The 21,480-nt window shown below is 37.3% G+C and overlaps 1 protein-coding gene across 2 annotated transcripts; it reads right to left on the reverse strand.

Moving 5' to 3' along the window:
* Positions 1-6,956: 6,956 nt before the first annotated feature.
* On the reverse strand, positions 6,957-21,175 carry LOC129266151 (zinc finger protein 729-like). 2 transcript variants are annotated; one of them, XM_064104038.1, is made up of 3 exons: positions 20,889-21,175; positions 15,778-15,888; positions 6,957-11,375 (listed from the first exon to the last, which is right to left on the reverse strand). In XM_064104038.1, the coding sequence occupies exon 3, from the start codon at positions 10,819-10,821 to the stop codon at positions 7,345-7,347; it is 3,477 nt and encodes a 1,158-aa protein (XP_063960108.1). In that variant the 5' UTR covers positions 10,822-11,375; positions 15,778-15,888; positions 20,889-21,175; the 3' UTR covers positions 6,957-7,344. The 2 variants fall into 2 exon arrangements, with proteins under 2 accessions (XP_063960108.1, XP_063960109.1); XM_064104039.1 differs by lacking the exon at positions 15,778-15,888 and having other exon boundaries at positions 7,064-11,375; positions 20,889-20,977.
* Between the last annotated feature and the right edge of the window lie 305 nt (positions 21,176-21,480).

Raw genomic sequence — 21,480 nt, forward strand, 5'->3', positions numbered from 1 at the left:
AAAAATAATAATAATAATAAATAAATAATGATAAAAACAATAAGAAAATTATTAAAAGGCGAAAAAGCCTTTAATTCAACAGGATTGACAGTACATCTAAGAAGGAAGAAATTAAGTAATCCCTTGAATGGAACAGAACTTCAACTTCCTGGTAGAGAGGGGGGGGGGCTTGCAATCCTGCATCCTCTCATTAAAATCCAGCCCAAGAAAGATTTGGTTTGAATAAAATTAAGATAATTGAAATAAACTAAATAAACTGAAAGCCGAAAAAAATTTCATCAACATCAGATGTAAAAGAAGAAATTTATGACATTTTATACTTAATTTGCTAAATTTCCCAAATCTGTATACACATGCAGACCTTCACTTGTTTGATGTTACCTTGTTTATTCAAATCAACCTTTTGTTGGAGTGGACTAGATCTTTGACCAGAACTGCCAAGACATACATTTCTAAGGAGGATTTCAAACGCATGTTGTATTAAAAGTATAACTTTATTCACAACAAGAGGAATCAATCAAAATACAATTTCATTCACTTCACAACAAAATATAATTCAGACTTAATCCCAAGGTTATCACAAAGTAATTTCTGATGAGAGTAATATAGACCCCTGCATTGATTTCTTTTTTAGATATACAATAAACAAAATAAATGTGTAGAGATCAAACTTGATAAATCACACACAGAATATACTCTGACAGCACCCATAAAATGAATGGTAAAAGGGATTATTATAAACATAAATATACTTTTCATCATGCTGAAATCAATAAAATGCTACAATGTCTTCTAGTCGCACAGGATCACATTTCCATTACCAGCATGCACAAAATTCTTATGCAATTATATTAAGAGGAGATATCATGAAACATTGATATGTATATTCGAATGGTACAGGAGAGAAATTACCGGCTATACCATACATTGTGCATACTAACCTTGCAATAAGTACGAGTGGCATAAACATAGCTGGATGAGTGTTCATGTTTAAAATCCAGCCCATTTATATCTATAATATATTGGATGAAGCTATTGAAGTATGAATACCTGAAGTTTGTTTGACATGTCACGAATGTCTATCAGAATCTCAGTAGTTGGCCTATACACCATACAAAGTATGGTGTTAAAGGTCAAGTCCACCCCCAGAAAAAAGTTGATTTAAATAAATAGAGAAAAATCAAACATGAATAACGCTGAAAACTTCATCAAAATCGGATGTAAAATAGGAAAGTTATGACATTTTAAAGTTCCGCTTATTTTTCACAAAATAGTTATATGCTCAACTCAGTGATATGCAAATGAGAGTCGATGATGTCACTCACTCACTATTTCTTTTGTTTTTTATTGCTTGAATTATACAATATTTCAATTTTTACGAATTTGACAATTAGGACCCCCTTGCTTGAACCCACAAAATGTTAAAATAATGGAATTCCATGTGTTCAGGGAGGAATTAAACTCTGTTTCACATGACAGTGACGAGAAAATCCAAATATTTCATATAATAAAATACAAAAGAAATAGTGAGTGGGTGATGTCATCGGTTCCCTCATTTGCATACCGAACAGGGTGTGCATGTAACAGTTTTGTGAAATTAAGCGAAACCTTTAAAATGTCATAACTTTCTTAATTTACATCCGATTTTGATGAAATTTTCAGTGTTATGCTTGCATGCTTGTTTGATTTTTCTCTTTCTATTCAAATCAGCATTTTTGTTGGGGTGGAATTGTCCTTTAATAATACCACCAACCAGTGTAAATATGAGATAACTGCATCCTAAGATGTTGAAAAATGTAAACAACATCGAGTTATAAAATCATAACACCAAATAATGTTAAAATAAAAAATAAAAAAAATAACACCACCAATAGGTGTTGAACACCACAAATGGGTGTTGAACACCATGAATATCCCACTTGTGTAAAATGCTTATTGTGGTCCTCTGTAAACACTGGTGTATATAAACACCACTGTTTTTGCAATGAAAGTGGATTAATACAGAAGGGGCCATTAAATCCTCAGCTAGGACAGCATTTATTTCCTTCGGAATACAAAAAACACATCATTTTAAGCATATTGAATAATGAAATAATAAAAAAAAAACGAAACAGCAGTTTCCAATAAAATACACATATTAAAGCACACTGCATGATGGGATTAACAAAAAATAACAAATAATCAAGGTAAACAATATTCTAATGCTGTTTCTGTGTTGAAAATATATCAGTGGCCCGTCTTACAAAGAGTTACGATTGATCTGACCAATCGCAACGATGGAAAGCCAGCAAAGTCAACATATAAAATGCATGTTTGTTCAAAAAAAATTCTAGATATGAATGTATATCCATAACTTCATTGATTTCTTGACAATGTGGTGTGATCTCCTTTGTTTACAAGGACATTTTGCAAATTTCCTGTAGAAAAAATTATGACATTGATGGATTTCCATGGAGTTACGATTGATTGGATCAATCATAACTCTTTGTAAGACGGGCACCAGGGCCCTGTTGTACAAAGAGTTACGATTGATCCGATCAATCGTAAATATGGCAAGCCAGCAAAGTCAACATACGAAATGCATGTTTGTTAAAAAAAATTTCTAGATATGAATGCATATCCATAAATTCATTGATTTCTTGACAATTTGGGGTGTTCTCCTTTGATTACAAAGGACATTTTGCAAATTTCCTGTAGAAAAAATTATGACACTGATGGATTTCCATAGAGTTACGATTGATCGGATCAATCGTAACTCTTTGTACAACGGGGCCCAGGTCTCCCCCTCCCCAAGAAATTTTCTTGTACATTAACCATTAGAGAAACTGAAATTTCTACTTCACTACTCGTCAATTAACAGTAAATAATTACACAATTTCAAATCATTCAAATACCATGCATACATTTTGAAAGACATGTAATTCAAGTGACGGTATCCAGTAACCTTCGCATCCATTGTTCAAAGGATTTCAATAACAAATTTCAATAGCGATGGTCATTGCAGTATAAGCTACTATAGTGACTTGAATGCGCATTATTGATCATACATGTATCCTATTCGGCAGAGTAATAACAAATGGAAAAAATATGTACATCAGTAAATTGCTGGTTATTTATATTTGACAACTCAATTAACATCTATAAATACAACATACCCAATTTTGATTTTCTGAATGAAAATGCTTAAATTGGTCATAATTTAATTTCTTTACAGGCACAATGGTAGACATTTTAGTATGGTAACTAACATAAGTAATACAATCATTTGTGTGAAAGCAAACAAATTAAAAAATAACACATGACGGTGAAGTTTTGAAATAGATTAAGAAGTTGCCAATGTTTTTTTTTTCAAGATAACTAGATCATTATTGAACTAAGTTTGTATTACGAAGAAATAATGAACAGCTCTTATAAATTGTTGATGTAATTCATTATGATTAAGCTGCACTTTTGACCGTACTATCTGAAAGGATAATAAAAAAAACTAGAGAGAATATGATATAAAGGGTATTTTTGGGGTACGGAGAAAATGTCCTGCACAGTGCAAACCATAATGAAAAAAGTTATGAATTAGGTCTGTTTGAAATTCCCTCAGATATGGTAAATTCATATTTTACAAAATCATATATTTTTTATTGTAGCTCAACATTTGGCTAACATTTGCCTCTGTTATATTCTCCTTCCTCTTTAGAGAACAAATGTGCAATAGGCATCAATTCCTTGTTATTTACAAATGAAATCTCAGCTTTCAACTCTTTTGATTACATTTTTAAAACAATCAATGGTACACATACATGAAAGAAACATTTGATTCAAAGGCATTATTTGATTAATACAACAAAATCACTCAACAACATAGAATTTTCAAAATGAAAGATATTGGAATAACGATAACAAGGTCACTTGAATAATCAATATGATCAACTTTTGGTCAACTTGTAATTGACATTATTGCATTTTGGGAACATGAAGTGACATCGCTCCCGAAAATCAAACACATGAAAGATGTTATCTATACCATGAATACCAGTTTACAGCATATATATTCTCAAAATTCCATAATACATGAATTGAAGTACAATTTCAGTATATTTCATACAATACTACATCAAATTCACAATAACTTCATATACCTTCCTGTTTAGAAAAAAAAAGCTGTTAACTAATTGAGCACAGCAATGAATGAGCATGATAAAAACATTATCTTTATAATTATCATTATTGATATTACAATGTATCATTATTATAATTGTTTATATCATCATTATACAAGTGAATCGGCCTAATTTATACTCATTTGGACCCACAGAAATTCCCACAGCTCTGTTGACAAGGTGCTGTGAACGGTTTATTTCCAATTCGTCTCATGCCAATTTGTCCAATTGCCAACTTGTCTCCTCTCATTTGGTCTACCATCAGTTCGTCCACTCACCACATGGTCTACTTCCATTTAGTCCAATGTCATTCTGTTTAATAACCAGTTGGTCCAATAGCCATTTAGTCCACCATTGGTCTAATTGGACTTAAGTGTTAGTTGTGCAAAATGAATGAAAATGAAATGGATATTAGACCAACCGGTTATTAGACGAAATGGTAATTAGACGAAGTGATGATTGGACCAAATGATTAATGGACCAAATGATTATTAGATGAAATGTTGATGGACGGAATGGCATTAGGCTAAATGAAAGTAGACCATGTGGTGAGTGGACGAGTTGGCTCCCTGTTCTTATCATTAGGTAATCATCAACATCATCAACATCATTATCAATCAATGAGTGAGAATACATGTACAAGTAACATAATTCCATTCTCTCACCCCCCCCCCCAACAACCTCATGACGGAAACAATTAAGTTCTGCTTAATCAATAAAGACAAATAAAAAGTTCAACATTAGTTTCAAACCCGGGATTGAAATTTGTACTACTTTTGAAATCAGAACAAATGTAATAAATATGTAAAAATGACTTGGCTTCCCATAATACATGTAACAAGAAAATAAAATGAAGACAATTACATGCATCTTATACACAATGAATTTCCAGCTTGAGATTACAAACAAATCACATTTTGCACATTAGGCAAAGTACTTTTTTTCCAAATATGAAATTCCATAAAGCAATCCTTCATAAAAGTGACCCACAGAGTATATAATTACAAAAAATACATTGTCCTACCTGAAAACTAAAGAATGCCTCAGATTCAGAAACGCAATATAACATCAAGATCCCCTTTATATGTTTACTCATTTGACATTAGGGCGATTCCATGCTAGAAAATCAGCCATTTTCGCAACATTTTTTAACTTACCAGAATATGTAATGTCCAATTAGACCAATGGTACATGGACGAAATGGCTATTGGACCAACTGGTATATAGACAAAATGGTGAATGGACAAAATGGCAATTAGACCATGTGGATAGTGGATGAACTGATGGTAGACCAAATGATAGCAGACGAGTTGGTAATTGTATGAATTGGTGTAAGACCAATTGAAAATAAAACCCTTGAACTGTCAAAAGGTTTGCAATGTACATGTACATGTATAAGGAAATTGCATAGAATATAAGCACATAGTATAGGCTTTTTGAAAAGGAGAATCTTGAAGAAAGTCCTAAGTAGGAAAATACTATATACAGTATGAATCACTGTACAGAAATATAAATGGCGTAAATTGCCACACCAAGGGCAGTACTGTACAATCTTTACAATACATACAAAAATAGAATTTGACGATGCATTCATTTCAATTACTCCTATGAATTCTGTATATTTGATAGTACTTATAACTTTGTCTTTGGGTAGATTTTTCTGAATTATCTATAGATATAATCTGAAATATGCTAAATTCAATAAATTGAAAAAGGCCGAAACACCTATATAAAGTTACAAGATTTTTAAGTATACATGTAATATACGTATAGGCCTATAGTACACAGGAAGCACATGGAATACATTAGTTTATTACATGATGTAACGTTGAATTTGGTATGGAAAATGGAATAGGAAAAATATAATTTAGATATAACTTGTAACAACACTTCAAAATAGGTTGGCCCGAATTCACAAAGGTGGTTTTGAAAACCCACGGTTGAGTCCATGGTTTATGCAGATTTCCTGTATAAATTACGCTAAATTTAGCGAGTATCGGGCGCGTGTATAAAACATGTCCAATGCTGATGCGCGCATTTGTCAGAGTGCGCCAAATTGACGCTTGTTGCCGTGGTTATCCACGCTATTTTATTCATGAGTCTACTGTTTTGAATAATTATTCCACTCTTCAAACAGTGGACTCATGAATAAAATAGCGTATCTAACCATGGTAACAGGCGTCAATTTGGCGCACTGCGACAAATGCGCGCATCAGCATTGGACATGTTTTATACACGCGCCCGATACGCGCTAAATTTAGCGTAATTTATACAGGAAATCTGCATAAACCATGGACTCAACCGTGGGTTTTCAAAACCACCTTTGTGAATTCGGGCCATAGAGTTCAGAGTTTTGACAACAGCATAAATGAGCAGCCTTTTATATTTCATTATTGATCAATGCCATAGACCATTGAATAGAAACCAACTAAAATGACAAGCTCTTCTCAAGAAAAGAAAAGAGGAATCAGATATCTACAATGTATTTGAAGAAGTAGCCCTATGCAATCAGTTCATGAAATTTCACCATCAGTTTAATTAACTGGTCCATGCATAATGTAATACCAGTCTTGATAAGCACTGTTGTAAAGTGCTTTCAATATATTTTATGACCCCCAAAAAACCCATGATGATATCCTCATCAAAATTAAGACTCCAATTTAGGTACATCCTAAAGAAATCGCACTTTATTTCCTCCTCCTCCCCTTCCTTACTTTCCCTATTCTACACAGACAAAAAAAACACAGAGCCTCAAGAAAACTTCCCTGCAGCAAAGGCACTAAAAAAGAAAGACCTGAATTTCTGTACCCTACCCACTACCTACTGATATCAATAAAATACTTCGCCTTTGTAACAAAAAGTGTGCAGCCTCGTCAATTTCTTTTCCCTTGGAAGTTTTTTTTAAGAATTAGGGTTATATAAAGTCTTTAAAACAGTTTTTACCCACAACTTTAGCCCATTGAAAATTATCAGGAACATACATCATTCGGGTGGTGATTCAGATGTTAAAAGGGGAAACCCAACAAATGATTGATATGATGCATGAAACAAATTAGGAGAAAAAAAAGATGTTGAAAGTTTGAAAACCAAGATCCTTAATATGTTGTAAATTTCAAATTGGCAATTTGGTAGGTAGTGTGTGACAGTTTGTAGCTTTCACTGGCTAATTTGGTAAGATTTGTAGCTGAGATCACTCATAACAGTGCAGATCTATCAATTTAGTTGAAGGCATAGAGAGGTCTTGAGGTGTCATGTCCTCAACAGACTCCGGAGTTGCACCCCTGTAACCCTGAGGAGGAATCTCATCTGCTGTTTCAAAGTTATTAGGGATTCTTTCTGATGGTAACTGCCCAGGAAGTGCTTCTATAACTGCAGAGTCTTTGGGCAGAGTTGGTAGAGCTACGCGAACTAGTGACATAGCTGTCCGAGGAGAAGACTGGTGGTTAGGAGGTGACTGAGGTAAAGGTGGCTTCTCAGGGGACGGATTCTCTTGTTTGATAGGTTGTTTGTCCAGGGGGATGCAGGCAGATCCTGCCTTGTGCCTCTTGAGATGGTGACTCTGTTTGAATGCCTTCCCACATGCATCACACTTGTGTGGCCTCAATCCCAGGTGCCATCGCTCGTGCTTCTGGCGACCATTCTTAGAGGACAAGAGCTTGGGGCAGTACTGGCACTTGTAGCGGATCCCTTCTTGGGTCATGATGATCTCTTCTTGTCTGATTGGCCTGCTTGGGGTTACCATGACGATGTCGTGTTTTGACTTCAGGTGGGCTTTCAGGTGATGGGGTTGGATGAATTTCTTAAAGCAGATGGAGCAGGAGTGAGGACGCTCACCTGTATGGATTCGCATGTGAATGCTCAAGTTCTGCCTTGTCTTGTAATACTGACCACAGATATGACATTGAACCTGGAAAGGCGTTTCAGGATCATCATAACCATAATCCATATTGTTAGGATTGGTCAGATTCAAGGGGAGGACATTACTACTTCCAGCTTCAAAGTCTTGACATTGCTGGAAATTCCCAGTGGGTCCACAATTTTGGTAAGACGCATGCCCATTTTCATCAACAATCTCTCCTTCTTCGATGTCAGAAAACACTTCTTCCTTGATGGAAGGACCCAGAAAATCCTGTTCATCGTTTTCTAGGGCATATCTTCCAACTCTTTCTGGTTCTTCTCTTTCTTCTTCCGTAATGTTTCCAATCTCCTCTAAACACTCACCAAGTGCAGGAGAGTGAACGACATTGTCATTTTCGTCATTTTTGCTGGCATCGTCTGCCAGTTTCTTGGCCTTTTCTTTGGCTTTCAACTGTTCCGTGCTAATAAGCCCTACAGCACTTGGAACATCCATTATCTGGAGTGCTTCACTTTCTGAGGATAAGGTAGGTTCATCACTAGGAGCCAGAGCCTTCTTCTTGCGATGATTTTCTGCCAAAACCTGCATCATATGCCAAGAGGTTAGAGGACCAATCCTATCATTGCTGTTAACATCGGCTTTCTTATCTTTGCTTTCTATCAACTTCATCTGCACTACCCTACACTTTGATGACATCTGATGCTTCTTGAGATGCTGCAGTTGCTTGAATGTATTCCCGCAGTTGTTGCACTTGTGGGGTCTCAATCCAAGATGCCATCTCTCATGTTTGCGCCTTCCAGACCTTGACATCAGTTCTTTGCTGCAGTAATGACACTTGTATCTCATTCCTTCCTCTGTCATGACCACAATCTCTTTCTTCCTGGTTGATTTCTGGATTGGATGATACACTCCGTGTCGGGAGAGCATGTGAGCCTTCCTGTGATGGGACTGCCGAAAAGTCAAGCTGCACATACTGCAAGAGTATGGTCTCTCCCCTGTATGGATACGACTGTGAATCATGAGGTTTCGATTGCTCTTGCAGGTTTTCCCACATTCTTGGCAAATAAACAACTTGGTTTCTCCTAGCTCTGGATCTAAGCTTGGTAGTCTTGTCAGGTCTAACGGTCCATCTTCGGGAAAGTTTGCTAACACAGGTTGATCAAGGCACTTGGTAGTCACAGGATTGTGCGAAATGGATGATGAAAGACTTGAAGTAGGAATAGCAGCAAGCTCTTGAAGTGGAGCCTGACTTGCAGGTGTAGGGCTTACCTGGGATTGACCACTGGAGATTCTCGTAGAAACAGATTCTGTGATTACATTACCTGTTACATGTACCTCTCCTTCTTCAGTCTCGTCATAGAAAACCTTTTGTTTATTATGATCAGAAGTTTGAGAATGATTAGTAGTAGCGTTGGTGAGTCGTGGAAGTACAACTTTAGTCTTTGCTCTGTTAGCCTGGCATCGCTTTGTCTTCATATGGGCTTGGAGCTGCCAACGCTGGCGAAATGCAGCCCCACAAAATTCACAAGAATGGGGTCTGATGCCGAAATGCCACATTTGATGTCTCCGTCTGTTACTCTTACAGGAAAATACTTTGGGGCATAAGGAACACTTCCATCTCGGTCCAGTGTCTGTAAATATAACGCCAGCAGCTTCTTGTCCTTGTAATGTCTCCTGCGAGTGTTGGCTGTGAAAGGCCTCTATGTGTGTTTTCAGAGCGGCACCTGTTGGGAAGAGCTGGCGACAATAGAAACAATCAAACTTCTGGAGCTCACTGTGAGAGAGCATGTGGTCATTGAGGTAAAGATCATTCCGGAAGAGTTTTTTACAATACGGGCACCTGACACTGTCATTTGGAAGCTTGACTTCACTTTTCACTGCATGGAGTTTCTTAGACTGATCTAAGCTGGGTTCATGGTTCAAATGTTGACCAAACTGTTCCCCTGCAGGGTTTGACAACTCCCTTGAAGCACTTTGAAGACCGTCATGATGTTCCTTGGCAATAACACTGGGGAAATTATTCTTACATTTAGTATTCTCAATACCTGCACATGCATGTTGCTTCTTGGCCAACTCATTAAAGAATACCCTCCCACATAGGTTACAACATGGATCTTTTTCTCTAACTACAAGTTGAAACTCACGCTTGCTGCAAGAACAGACTGTGTCAGACCCGCATTCTTTACAAGAGGTTTCTGATGAATCTCTGCTGCTTGGTACACTGCAGTCATGGCCGAACAGGCAATCTATGCTATCAACACAGACTGTGCAATCAGCGCAGCTGTATGTTCCATGAGTGACATTCTGAGTGATATTCAGATACTTCGGAAGCCTTGCTTGATGACTCAGTCGATTGTTGCTACTAGTTGATTTCTCTGGAAGTGGAGTGTGATGATTAATACCGTTGGAATTACTTTGAGGTATTTTCAACCCTGTTTGAAAACTGGGCCTTTCTATTCCTCGCTGTGACAATGTCCCGATGACTGCTTTGGTTGTGGCTAAACTAACTCCTCCGGGTAAGCCCTGTTGAACCAGGATACTACTCTGGCTCTCATGTCCTTGTAGAGGCAGAAGATCACGGCTACAAAGGGTCCCCTTTCCGGAGAGATATTCTTTCTTCTTGAGGATCTTCTTTTTAGGATTTTTCGCATTTGCTTTCTTCATAGGTACCATCCTCTCTTGACACTTAGCTTTGATGAGGCTCTCATCCTTCGGATGTGCCAATCTTTCATGGTTCTCTAAGGCTGCAAGGCGCTTGAAGCACTTGCCACAAGTGCTACAGACATTGGATCTTCCCGATGGCAAGGACATCTTTCCAGATCATCACAAATTTAAAAATAGCAAACTCAATATAGTACTCAGCATTCGAGGTTTCAAAAATATAAATATATATAGCAATGACTGAACATCTTTGTTCAGCTTACCGGTAACTCAAAACTTTCAAGTACTGATACAGATCAATTTGTTTAACTTAAAATGGTTACAAATTCATTTCAAATAGCATAATATAAACTTTCTTAAATGGCACAGATACTGATATTTTTTCCTGCATGCTCCTGATGATCGTTTTCACTCGTAATAGACCTCTGCAACCAAGACACCATTACAGGAGGTTAGAAGAGGAACACAGAATTTCAAGGTGACTGTTTTGTTTTGTTCTTTTCTTTCAAGATGAAGGCACTTATTTTTGAAGGCATACCCTGCCATGGATTTTCCAGTGTGGGCCTGGTTGGAAGCCGACTCTTGGATCTGATAAGTAGGGGTTAACATCAAGCAGCCTCCTATATGGTCACTACAAGCTGCCATATATGGTCAATGCTGGCTTCCTTCTAGGGCCACTACTGGCTGCCGGGCTGATGGTAGAACTGTAATGATGGTAAATAGATGAAAGAGAACATTTATTTACTCATTCATTTATAAATTCTTAAAGAATCTCTTCATCATTAAAGGTCAAGTCCACCCCAGAAAAAAAGTTGATTAAATCAATAGAGAAAAATCAAACATGAATAACGCTGAAAACTTCATCAAAATCGGATGTAAAATAAGAAAGTTATGACATTTTAAAGTTCCGCTTATTTTTCACAAAACTGTTCTATGCTCAACTCAGTGATATGCAAATGAGAGAGTCAATGATGTCACTCACTATTTCTTTTGCTTTTTATTGTTTGAATTATACAATATTTCAATTTTTACGAATTTGACAATTAGGACCCTCTTGTTTGAACCACAAAATGTTAAAATAATGGAATTCCATGTGTTCAGAGAGGAATGAAACTTTGTTTCACATGACAGTGACAAGAAAATCAAAATATTTCATATTTCATATAATAAAATACAAAAGAAATAGTGAGTGGGTGATGTCATCGGTTCCCTCATTTGCACACCGAACAGGATGAGCATATAACTGTTTTGTGAAATTAAGCAAAACTTTAAAATGTCATAACTTTCTTATTTTACATCCAATTTTGATGAAATTTTCAGTGTTATGCTTGTTTGATTTTTCTCTTTCTATTCAAATCAGCTTTTTGTTGGGGTGGACTTGTCCTTTAACTTAAGAAAATTCCTCTATTTATTTGATTCAAATGAACCAAGATGTTGATGGAATACAATCCTGAACGACAAGGCTATTTTGAGGCCTACATGTAGAAAAGAATTGGAAAAAATGAGTGGGTGGGGTAAGGGTTCCAATCTTGACTACTGACTGCCTGTTCACAACGAAAATTGACACAATATGTATCGGACGTGATCTGGCAGAACCAAAGATCTCCTTTTACGCGATTCCAAGATATTCGAGCTTAAAAATTCAAAATTGCTTCTTTAGCTTTCTTTGAAAAAAAGGAGAATGGTGTATCAGACCTTTTTGTTTTCCTTTGTCATATGGAACATATATAAGTAATTGGGACAAAAAAATATTTGATTCCCTCATTAAATCTTGTAATTCTCTTCAATTTTTAAAACTTTCGAGCTTTTACCTGATTAAATCGACGACTACACTCCTAGCTTTTAATCAGGCAAAACTATGTATGTCAAAGTTTATCAGGCAAGAATATACATATGCCCTGCGCATTGCAAAGTTTTATCAGGCAAAACTACATATGTCCTGCGCACTGCAAAGTTTTATCGGGCAAAACTATGTATAATGGATTGTGTTACCAGGGAGTCCCTGGTATTAACAAACACTAATGAATTCAATATCAAACAAAATATTGTAATAAATATTCATCAAACTTTCACCAAAAATACACAAATACCTACCGTACAAAATATAAACATGTAAAAAAATTGCCGAATTTGTTTGTCTTTTTTTACAATATCAGCTTCCAATCGCACCCCCTTCGCATGTGACATATTTTGGTCACTTGAAAATAACATTGAATTACCGCACATATGTTTTCTGTGGGAAAATTGAGACTGAAACAACAAAATCAATGATTCAGACTATCAGTAGATCTACCATGTTATAGATCTAGATCTAACAGTAAAATTATAGCCAAGATGGATCTCTATCATGTCGTTTATTATGAAGACTTGTGTAGTGTAAAGTTAAGTTAACTTGTAATGTTTAAGATCGCTAATTCTAAAAGTAAATTCTTATTCTTCTAGTCTTGACGCAAACTAATTTTTGGCAGAAGTTTCCCTTTGGAAGATATGGCAAAATGGCGACTAATTCTTCTTTAATACAGTGTAGATCTAGAGACTAGATTTGATTCAAAAGTTAGATCAAAATCTAAATGCATAGATCTATAAAAAAAAGTTTATAAACCCTTACTTACTCTAGGCCTACCTTAAAAATTAGAGATGATTGGTGTTAGACCTTTAACCAGAAACGTATGATCTAACTTAGATCTAGTCTTTGATAAAATCTCGCGTTTATCATCTGAACAATAAAGTATACTAGATAGTCTAGCTTACCTTGTTTCAGTTAAAAAATTTGATTTTCTCTAAAGCTAAATTCAAAACCTGTTTCCTTCTCCAGGCTCTCGAATTGGAAGCCATGGCACCACAGTGACTGTGAGTAGTGTAAAGGGTGGTTCCTTATTGCGCTAAACAACATGCAGTAAACTAACTAGCTGCGCGTGATGCGGTTCTCCCAACCGTTACAATGCAGAAATGTGGGAGATACGTAGTTTTGCCTGATTAATCAACATTCTACTTTCGAAGCTATCGTTCTATAAATAAAACATTGCTATCCAGCTGTCCAGGATGCCATCAAAAACAATGAAATCAATTTCACACATGCAGTTCTTTCATGTCTCTTGCATCATTGCAATGTGCCCGTACAAAAGTGGCTTCCAAAGCATTTTCTGTCTTTAATCTCTACAATCAACAACTTGCTGACAATAGCAATGCCAAGATACAGCTGTCCAGAATGCCATCAAACACAATGACATCAATTTCACACATGCAGTTCTTTCATGATGTCTCTGGCATCATTGCAGTGGGCCATAAGACAAGTGTCTTCCAAAGCATTTTCCGTCTTTAGTCTGTACAATCAACAACTTGTCTACAACAGCAATGCCAAGACACCACCTAAGTGAAACAGATGTAGCCAGAGCCCTAGGGATGCTGGAAGCTGGCCTCAGTCAGCGAAGAGTAGCCAGAATGATGGGCGTGTCACACAGTGTCATTAGCAGAGCAAATCAAAGACACCGAGAGACAGGGCTATACTCCGAGAGACCCCGCAGTGGCCGACCAGTTTCGACAACCCCTAGAGATGATTGCTACTTGACGAATCTCAGCCTCCGCAACCGCTTTCACAGTGCACGCCGCCTCAACAATGACTTCGCTGCAGCAACTGGAGTGATTGTTTCCACTCAAACAATCCGTAACCGACTTCACAGAGCCAATATGCATGCCAGACGGCCAGCTCAGTGTGTCCCACTCACCCCTGCTCACAGAAGAATTTGTCTCAACTGGGCCCGGGAGCATGTCAGATGGACCAGACAGCAATGGCGTAGAGTTCTGTTCACAGATGAGAGCAGATTTTCCCTTGACCACAATGATGGACGTTCGAGACTCTGGAGGCGACCAGGAGAGAGATTTGCAGACCCCTGCATTGCAGAACATGACCGTTATGGGGGAGGCAGCGTCATGGTGTGGGGAGGCATCACCTACGCCAACCGTACTCGTCTCTACGTGGTCCCAGGGGGAGCAATGACAGGAGTGAGGTACAGGGATGAGGTCCTTGAACCTATAGTGGTGCCATTTGCAGAAAATGTGGGACAAAACATCATTTTCATGGATGACAATGCCCGTGCCCACCGAGCTAGGGTGGTGACCGAGTTCCTTGAGGGCCAGGGGATTGAGCGTATGGAGTGGCCAGCGAGGTCCCCGGACTTAAACCCGATAGAGCACGTCTGGGACATGATGGGGAGGAGTCTCGAGCAGCTCGAAGCCCATCCACTTGGACTGCAGCAGCTGGGTGTGGCTCTGGAGGCTGCATGGGATGCACTGGACGTCAGAGACATCAATCGTCTCATCAGCTCCATGAGACAGCGCTGTGAAGCCGTTATTGCTGCAGGAGGTGGTCACACTCGTTACTGAACTGCCTGAAAGACACTCAGACATTCGTTTTTACCACTTCATGTCGGTAGCTGATATACCCCTCGGGGCCCACTTTTCAGGATGTGCAGTGATGCGAGAGACATTGTGCAACAACTGAAACCACCCATGCGTGAAATTGATTACAGCGTGTTTAAGGACATTTAGGACAGTTGTACTGAGGTATTTCCAGAAATAAAACACCTTGTATAAAATCTTTATGTACGTTTTAAAAAGTGGTCCTTAACTTTTTTTGAGTAGTGTATTATATAAAGAAAAGAAATGAATGCAGTTTCAAAATAAATTCCTCATAATTTTGCAGCATTTATTGTCTACTTTTTTCGAACCTTTGTCTGTCTTTTCACCAAAACTTGTGTTATACCGAGGTTTTTTACCCGACTGCTAAGAAAGCACGAATGCCTGTGAGCAAGCAACCAGGGGACCAACGGCTTAAGGTCCTCTCCGAGGGACCTGGTAATGAGGATAAATGCCTTACCAAAGGGCACTAGCGCACCACTTGGGAATCGAACCCGGGTCACCGGAATCCGAAACCCCCGCTCTACCGACTGAGCTATCGCGCCTCCTTTGTAACAGACATAGATCAAAACTGATCTCACTCAGTGAAAACAACAACCAATTTCACACATTTGTGAATTTTATTTTTAATCATGTTTTTGATAGGTAATGGAAGTACGAAAGCACAAAAGAGCTAGTGCATCCACATACCAGGCAACGTAAATTGAATCTTGAAAATCCGCAAGAGACTCCTTTGCTGCTGTTAGTCCCATCACATAACAAGAACCATGTTGCCAATAGCCCCTGTGCCAAAGTCAGAACCTAGAGATTGAATCAAAGAGAATGTACAGGAAATATTTACAAGAAATAAAATGACTGACATGGAACAATTAAAAATAAATTGAACAAGACTTCTTCCATCACATCTGTGACCTATATCCCTTGAACTTGAGATTATCCTCACTCCCGTCCATCAGCCACGTTTTTGAAGATCAACCCTATGATATTTTTCTCTTATTTTTCTCTGAAGCCGGATCATCACCCTTTCTCAAATCTGATGTTTAAATCTGAAAGATTCTTCAGTTATCACACTAAGAATGACAATAGGATGGGTGGATGGACGCCCCAATCGGAGAAAAGTACAGCCCCGAGTACTACCTGTAGGCCTACTACACTCAAATTCTTTATAAGACTGCATTTTTCAAAAGACCAAATATTTTTTGTCATTTCTCGAGCATTCATTCTCAATGGAATTTTTTCACATCACAATGCTCTTTTTGCTTTACTGTAATGTAACCCCCACCCCCCTTGACAAATTTCAGGACTAAACCACATAAAGTTTGATGACTGTTGCTTATTTTCAAGTCTGGCACATATTTTAGACCATTTTTTTTTGAAAATCTGTATTATCTGACACACTGCTACAATGCACACATTATCAATCCCAAAATTGCCAATTCAACAACATTTTGGTGCAAAATTAATTGATGCAAATTTTATTTTCAACCACAAATAAAATAAAAAAACATGTGATTTTACTTTTGCTCTTTAAAAGATGCTGGGTTATGATCACGCAAAAGGATCCCAATTATTCCCAAACAAACATTGCAAAAACAATTTCTAAAACTTGAAGGTTTTTACAATAACAATGAAATGCATCTACTCACTGTAAAGGGGAAGTTCACCCTGACGAAAAGTTTTATTGCAATACCAGAAAAAAAAATTGGAGGTTGCGAGGTAAATCTAACAAAGATTAAGAAAGTGATTTGAAATTTAAGATTTCAATTAGTGACGTCATACATGTATATGAGCAGCTGCCCCATATAAAGTGCTTAAATTTCAATTTTTTAATGGTTCGTGATGACTAAAAATTTTTCTCCTTTCAAAACTGAGTGTGAAAATAATTTGTCTGCTGATATAATGAAGGTACAAGAAAATCCATTTTTAAGTTCATGAGAAAATGGCATTTCACTTATGTTTATAATTCATGATACATGGGAGGCTGCTTGCATACATGTATGACATCACAAATAAAAATTTGAACTCTGATATTACTCTTAAAATCTTTGGACTTTCCTCAACCTTAATATTAATAATAATAATAATGATAATACTACTAATAACTAGAACTGCAATCGTTTCATTACGATGTGCATGCATTGACGCGTCTGATTGAAAGGTCAAGTCCACCTCAGAAAAATGTTGATTTGAATCAATAGGAAAAAATCAGACAAGCACAATGCTGAAAATTTCATCAAAATCGGATGTAAAATAAGAAAGTTATGACATTTCAAAGTTTCGCTTATTTTTAACAAAAGAGTTATATGAACGAGCCAGTTACATCCAAATGAGAGAGATGATAATGTCACTCACTCAAAATGGTGCATGCACTGTCATGCATGAATGATTTTAGAAAATGAAATAAGAGATACACAATAATGCATCATGGACAACATGTCTACCAAATCGGAATGAATTTGGATGAGGAGCGGAGGCAGGGGAGGACTAACAAAAATTACATGTTAATCAAAGTGGATTTTGGTACATTTTGCCCTCCATAGGAAGTTACATACTCGAGTCAAACAGATTTCGTCCATTTTTAGACCATATGGCTGCTCAACAAAGAGAGAGAAGGGAGAAAAAGACACAGAGAGTGATATAAATAAGCATACAAATTTCCCTGACAGTTCATTAACGTAACTCAGTGTAAAGTACATAACAGAACGATGTGCATGCATAATACGTTATGCCATAGACATTGTGTACAATTCTGTTGTTGATAATGTGTTCATTGTGAGAAGTATACCATGTGTTCAGATTGGCTTATCTTGAAATTTTCTGTTGTAACCTATGTCGTATTTGGTATCACTGGATAGAGCATTCCAATGCGGTGACACTGATACCACTTTCATTTGTGCGCAAGCAATAGACCGGAAGTAAATGCCATATAAAGAAAGACATTAAAAATGACAGTTTTGCACAATAATTTTAACCTGACGTCAGCTCTGTCAGTTTATGTCACAAACGGTTAACGAATGGTTAAAGTATATATCAATACTCATATCTGCCAAGTTAGAAAGAATAAGCTTCAATAATAAAGAAATAAGAGCAAGTTGAAGTTGTGCTGGCATTATAGTGCATTTTTGCGTATTTTGCTGATTTTCGGGAGCATTTTTCAGATATTTCGTCAGCAGTAAGGTATATATTTTTCGAAATGGCATGAAAGGGCATATCTTGAACACCCTAAACCAAAAAAAGGGTACGGGTTTGGCCATGCATGACGCAATGAGGAGCATTCAAAGGTAAGCGTTTTTGAAACTTTAGAGGGCGCTATTTCAATACCGGAAGGTCAGTGATGCGTGCAAACTGACTCGTAAGTATGATAATTTGCCAGTATTAATTCCTGAAAATATTAGCTCGAATTGAATAAAAACAAGAAAGTTATGGCCATTTTACGATTTTTTGACTTTACATTTCAATAAATATGAAGTTTTTGAAGGAAGGCTATTTCGGATTTGAATTTAGAGCATGAAGATGGCATTTTGAAGGTCAGGTTATGCGTCGCAGATGATGGACCAACTCTTTGACTATCTATAGCAATTTGTTAGAAGTTTGTAGCATGCAGGATGCGGGAGTTAGGACGAGATTGATAATGGTATGCAAATGGACTTGAAATTTACAAAATGGCGCCTTGATGGTCATGCATCAGTGATTTTGGAAAATGGAAGACGAGGTGCACAACTAGGAATGCTGGACAACATGTCAACAAAGTTTGGATGAATTTGGATGAGGGACGGAGCCAGGGTAGAGCTAACAAAAACCATGTGTTAAACAAATGGGATTTTGTGGAAGAAGAAGAAGAAGAAGACGACGGAATAGGAATACGGAACAAGAACAATGCATTGTCGCCATTGGGCGTCAATGCAATAAGATTAATAATAGCATTAAGAGTGAGCCTCCCATTTAGTTTCCTTCAAAGATGTATCTTTTTTTCTATTTTTATTTATAATTTTTGTCATTAAACTTCCCCTTTAAAGTGATTTAAAGACCAAAAAAAATTAATATACTTATTAGCATGAAAGCACTGGACACTTCACTGAAATAAGCCAAATGCAATTTAATCACAATTTGCATTCATTAAAGCTAATCATGATTACTACATGTGGTGGATATTTTACTCTTATAACATACAACTGATAAAATATTTCAACTTTCATAAAACAAAATAGATCAAGAGGGCTGATACACCTTAAATTTTCAATTTGTGAAAAAAAACAATCACATAATTTTGAATTAAAGGAGAATGAAACTCTTGGAGCAAGTTAGCTTTTGTGAAAGCAGAAAAATCAAAGAATAAGATCAACAAAACTTTGAGTAAAATAGGACTAGCAATAAAAGAGTTATGAGCATTTGAATGTCGAGATCACTAATGCTATGGAGATCCTCCCATTGGCAATGCGACCAAGATCTGTGATGTCACACACGTACAACTCTCCCATTCGGACACTGAAAATATACCCCAAAACATCTCTTTTTGCTCATTCTAATCATATGACAAACGATTCATCAATGATATAATGTTGTGAAACCTCTGTACTTGTCATCTCATAAAGAAAACACCTAACCTTGTGATAGACTCTATAAAAGTGAGAATATAAGTGAAATAAGTACTAAAGTAATGAGGGAGTTGTACGTGTGTGATATCACAGATCTTGGTCGCATTGCCGATGGGAGGATCTACATGGCACTAGTGATCTCAATATATTCAAATGCTCATAACTTTCTTATTATTCATTCAATCTTCCTCAAACTTTCAACAATATGTTTCTTTGATTTTTCTCTTTGTTATGGATTCAGCTAGTTTCAAGGGTTTCATTTTCCTTTAAGTTCAGACCTCCACACAAAATCTTAATCAATTAATTGTCAGAGAAAAAGAAGTAACAACTCTTATTACGATCAACATTTGCCTCCTTGAGAATGTGAAAGGCGCTTGAGCGAAAAAAATGAGACATCCAAATTCCTGATCATGTTTATATATATATATATGTCTGATAATTTAAAATAATAGGACTTAAGAGCAATTGATCTTCAGTGGGGTTGCAATTTAATTAAAAATGTTAAACACTAACTTTTTGCATCACCACTGCAAGTAAAGGATCAATACAGTGTATATATGAGAAACATTCAAAGTCTCAGGCACAAGCTTTGGATTTATTCATGCAAACTAATGTGCGCTTGTACCAATTAAAGTTGGCTGAATCTGATCTCGCAGTCAATTTTAGATGTCACTGCCATGGCCCTGGCCTAGTAGTAGGAGGAATATCATTCTTGATTATTGAATACATGTCATGGACATTGAAGGTAAGGGGCACACAACGTACACCTAGAATGAGATGGGTGCATGCCCTTTTGTTTGCAATAGAGCTTGTTCCCCAACTTTGCCATTGTACTTTGGTGCATCCATTGTTGATTTGTGCATCCAGCCGTGCACGGCGTATAGAGACTCCTTCCCCGATATCCCCCCGCACCTACAAACTCGTGGCCTGATTGCCCGCGAAAAGCCATCACAACCACCACCAACACCACGCTCGCTAACCACCCAGGGATGCAGGCGGATTCCCGCATGCATAAATACCACAGATCAGAAAGAGGAGTCCGTGACCGGACGAGCACCAAAACATAACGCAACAAAATTGCACAACAAAACATTAACATCGACTATGGAATCACACATTTACTACTTTGCAATAAATATAGCATGTTAATGATAATGCTTTTGACGATTACTGCTTATTTCAAGTATTTTTTTAAGGTAAACTTACCAAGGAGAAGGAGTCGTGAACATCGCGCACCTCTGGCACCAATCGCTAAAAGATCATGTTTAATTCATAATATGCTAATATAATGGAGGTCCTTGTGTGCGTACCTGTGTGTAAAATCCGGAAAAAGACAGGGGAGTGGTCTGGGCATTTGGTGGAGGGGTGGTGCACGCAGGGGTACCGGATGGGGGGGGGGGGGGTCAAGAGGAAAAACAGGCCTAAAAATAGCTAGTAGCCCAGTACAATTTCATTATTCCGTTCAAGCGACTGCTGTGAAATAAGAGCCAGTCCATGCATGCAGTAGCCTATCCGTATGCAAGGCTCGTTTATGGCCATATCGGGCCGGGGGCGGGGCATTTTTTTTCCTTTGAGGCCAAAATGGGAAACTTTATTGGTTTCTGACCGAGAGATCAGAGTGCGAAATTGGAGATGAATCCCTCATTGTAACTTCAATACTTCATTAAAAAAATAGAGATTTATAGCTATTTCGTGTATATAGTATCTTTTTTAAATTCTGAAATTATATGTAGGGTTAAAATAATATTAAGATTATATATACCGCCGGATATACCGTCTTTTCCATTTGAATAAAATG

Source organism: Lytechinus pictus, chromosome 8 (assembly GCF_037042905.1).
Source record: "Lytechinus pictus isolate F3 Inbred chromosome 8, Lp3.0, whole genome shotgun sequence".
NCBI classification, from domain to species: domain Eukaryota; kingdom Metazoa; phylum Echinodermata; class Echinoidea; order Temnopleuroida; family Toxopneustidae; genus Lytechinus; species Lytechinus pictus.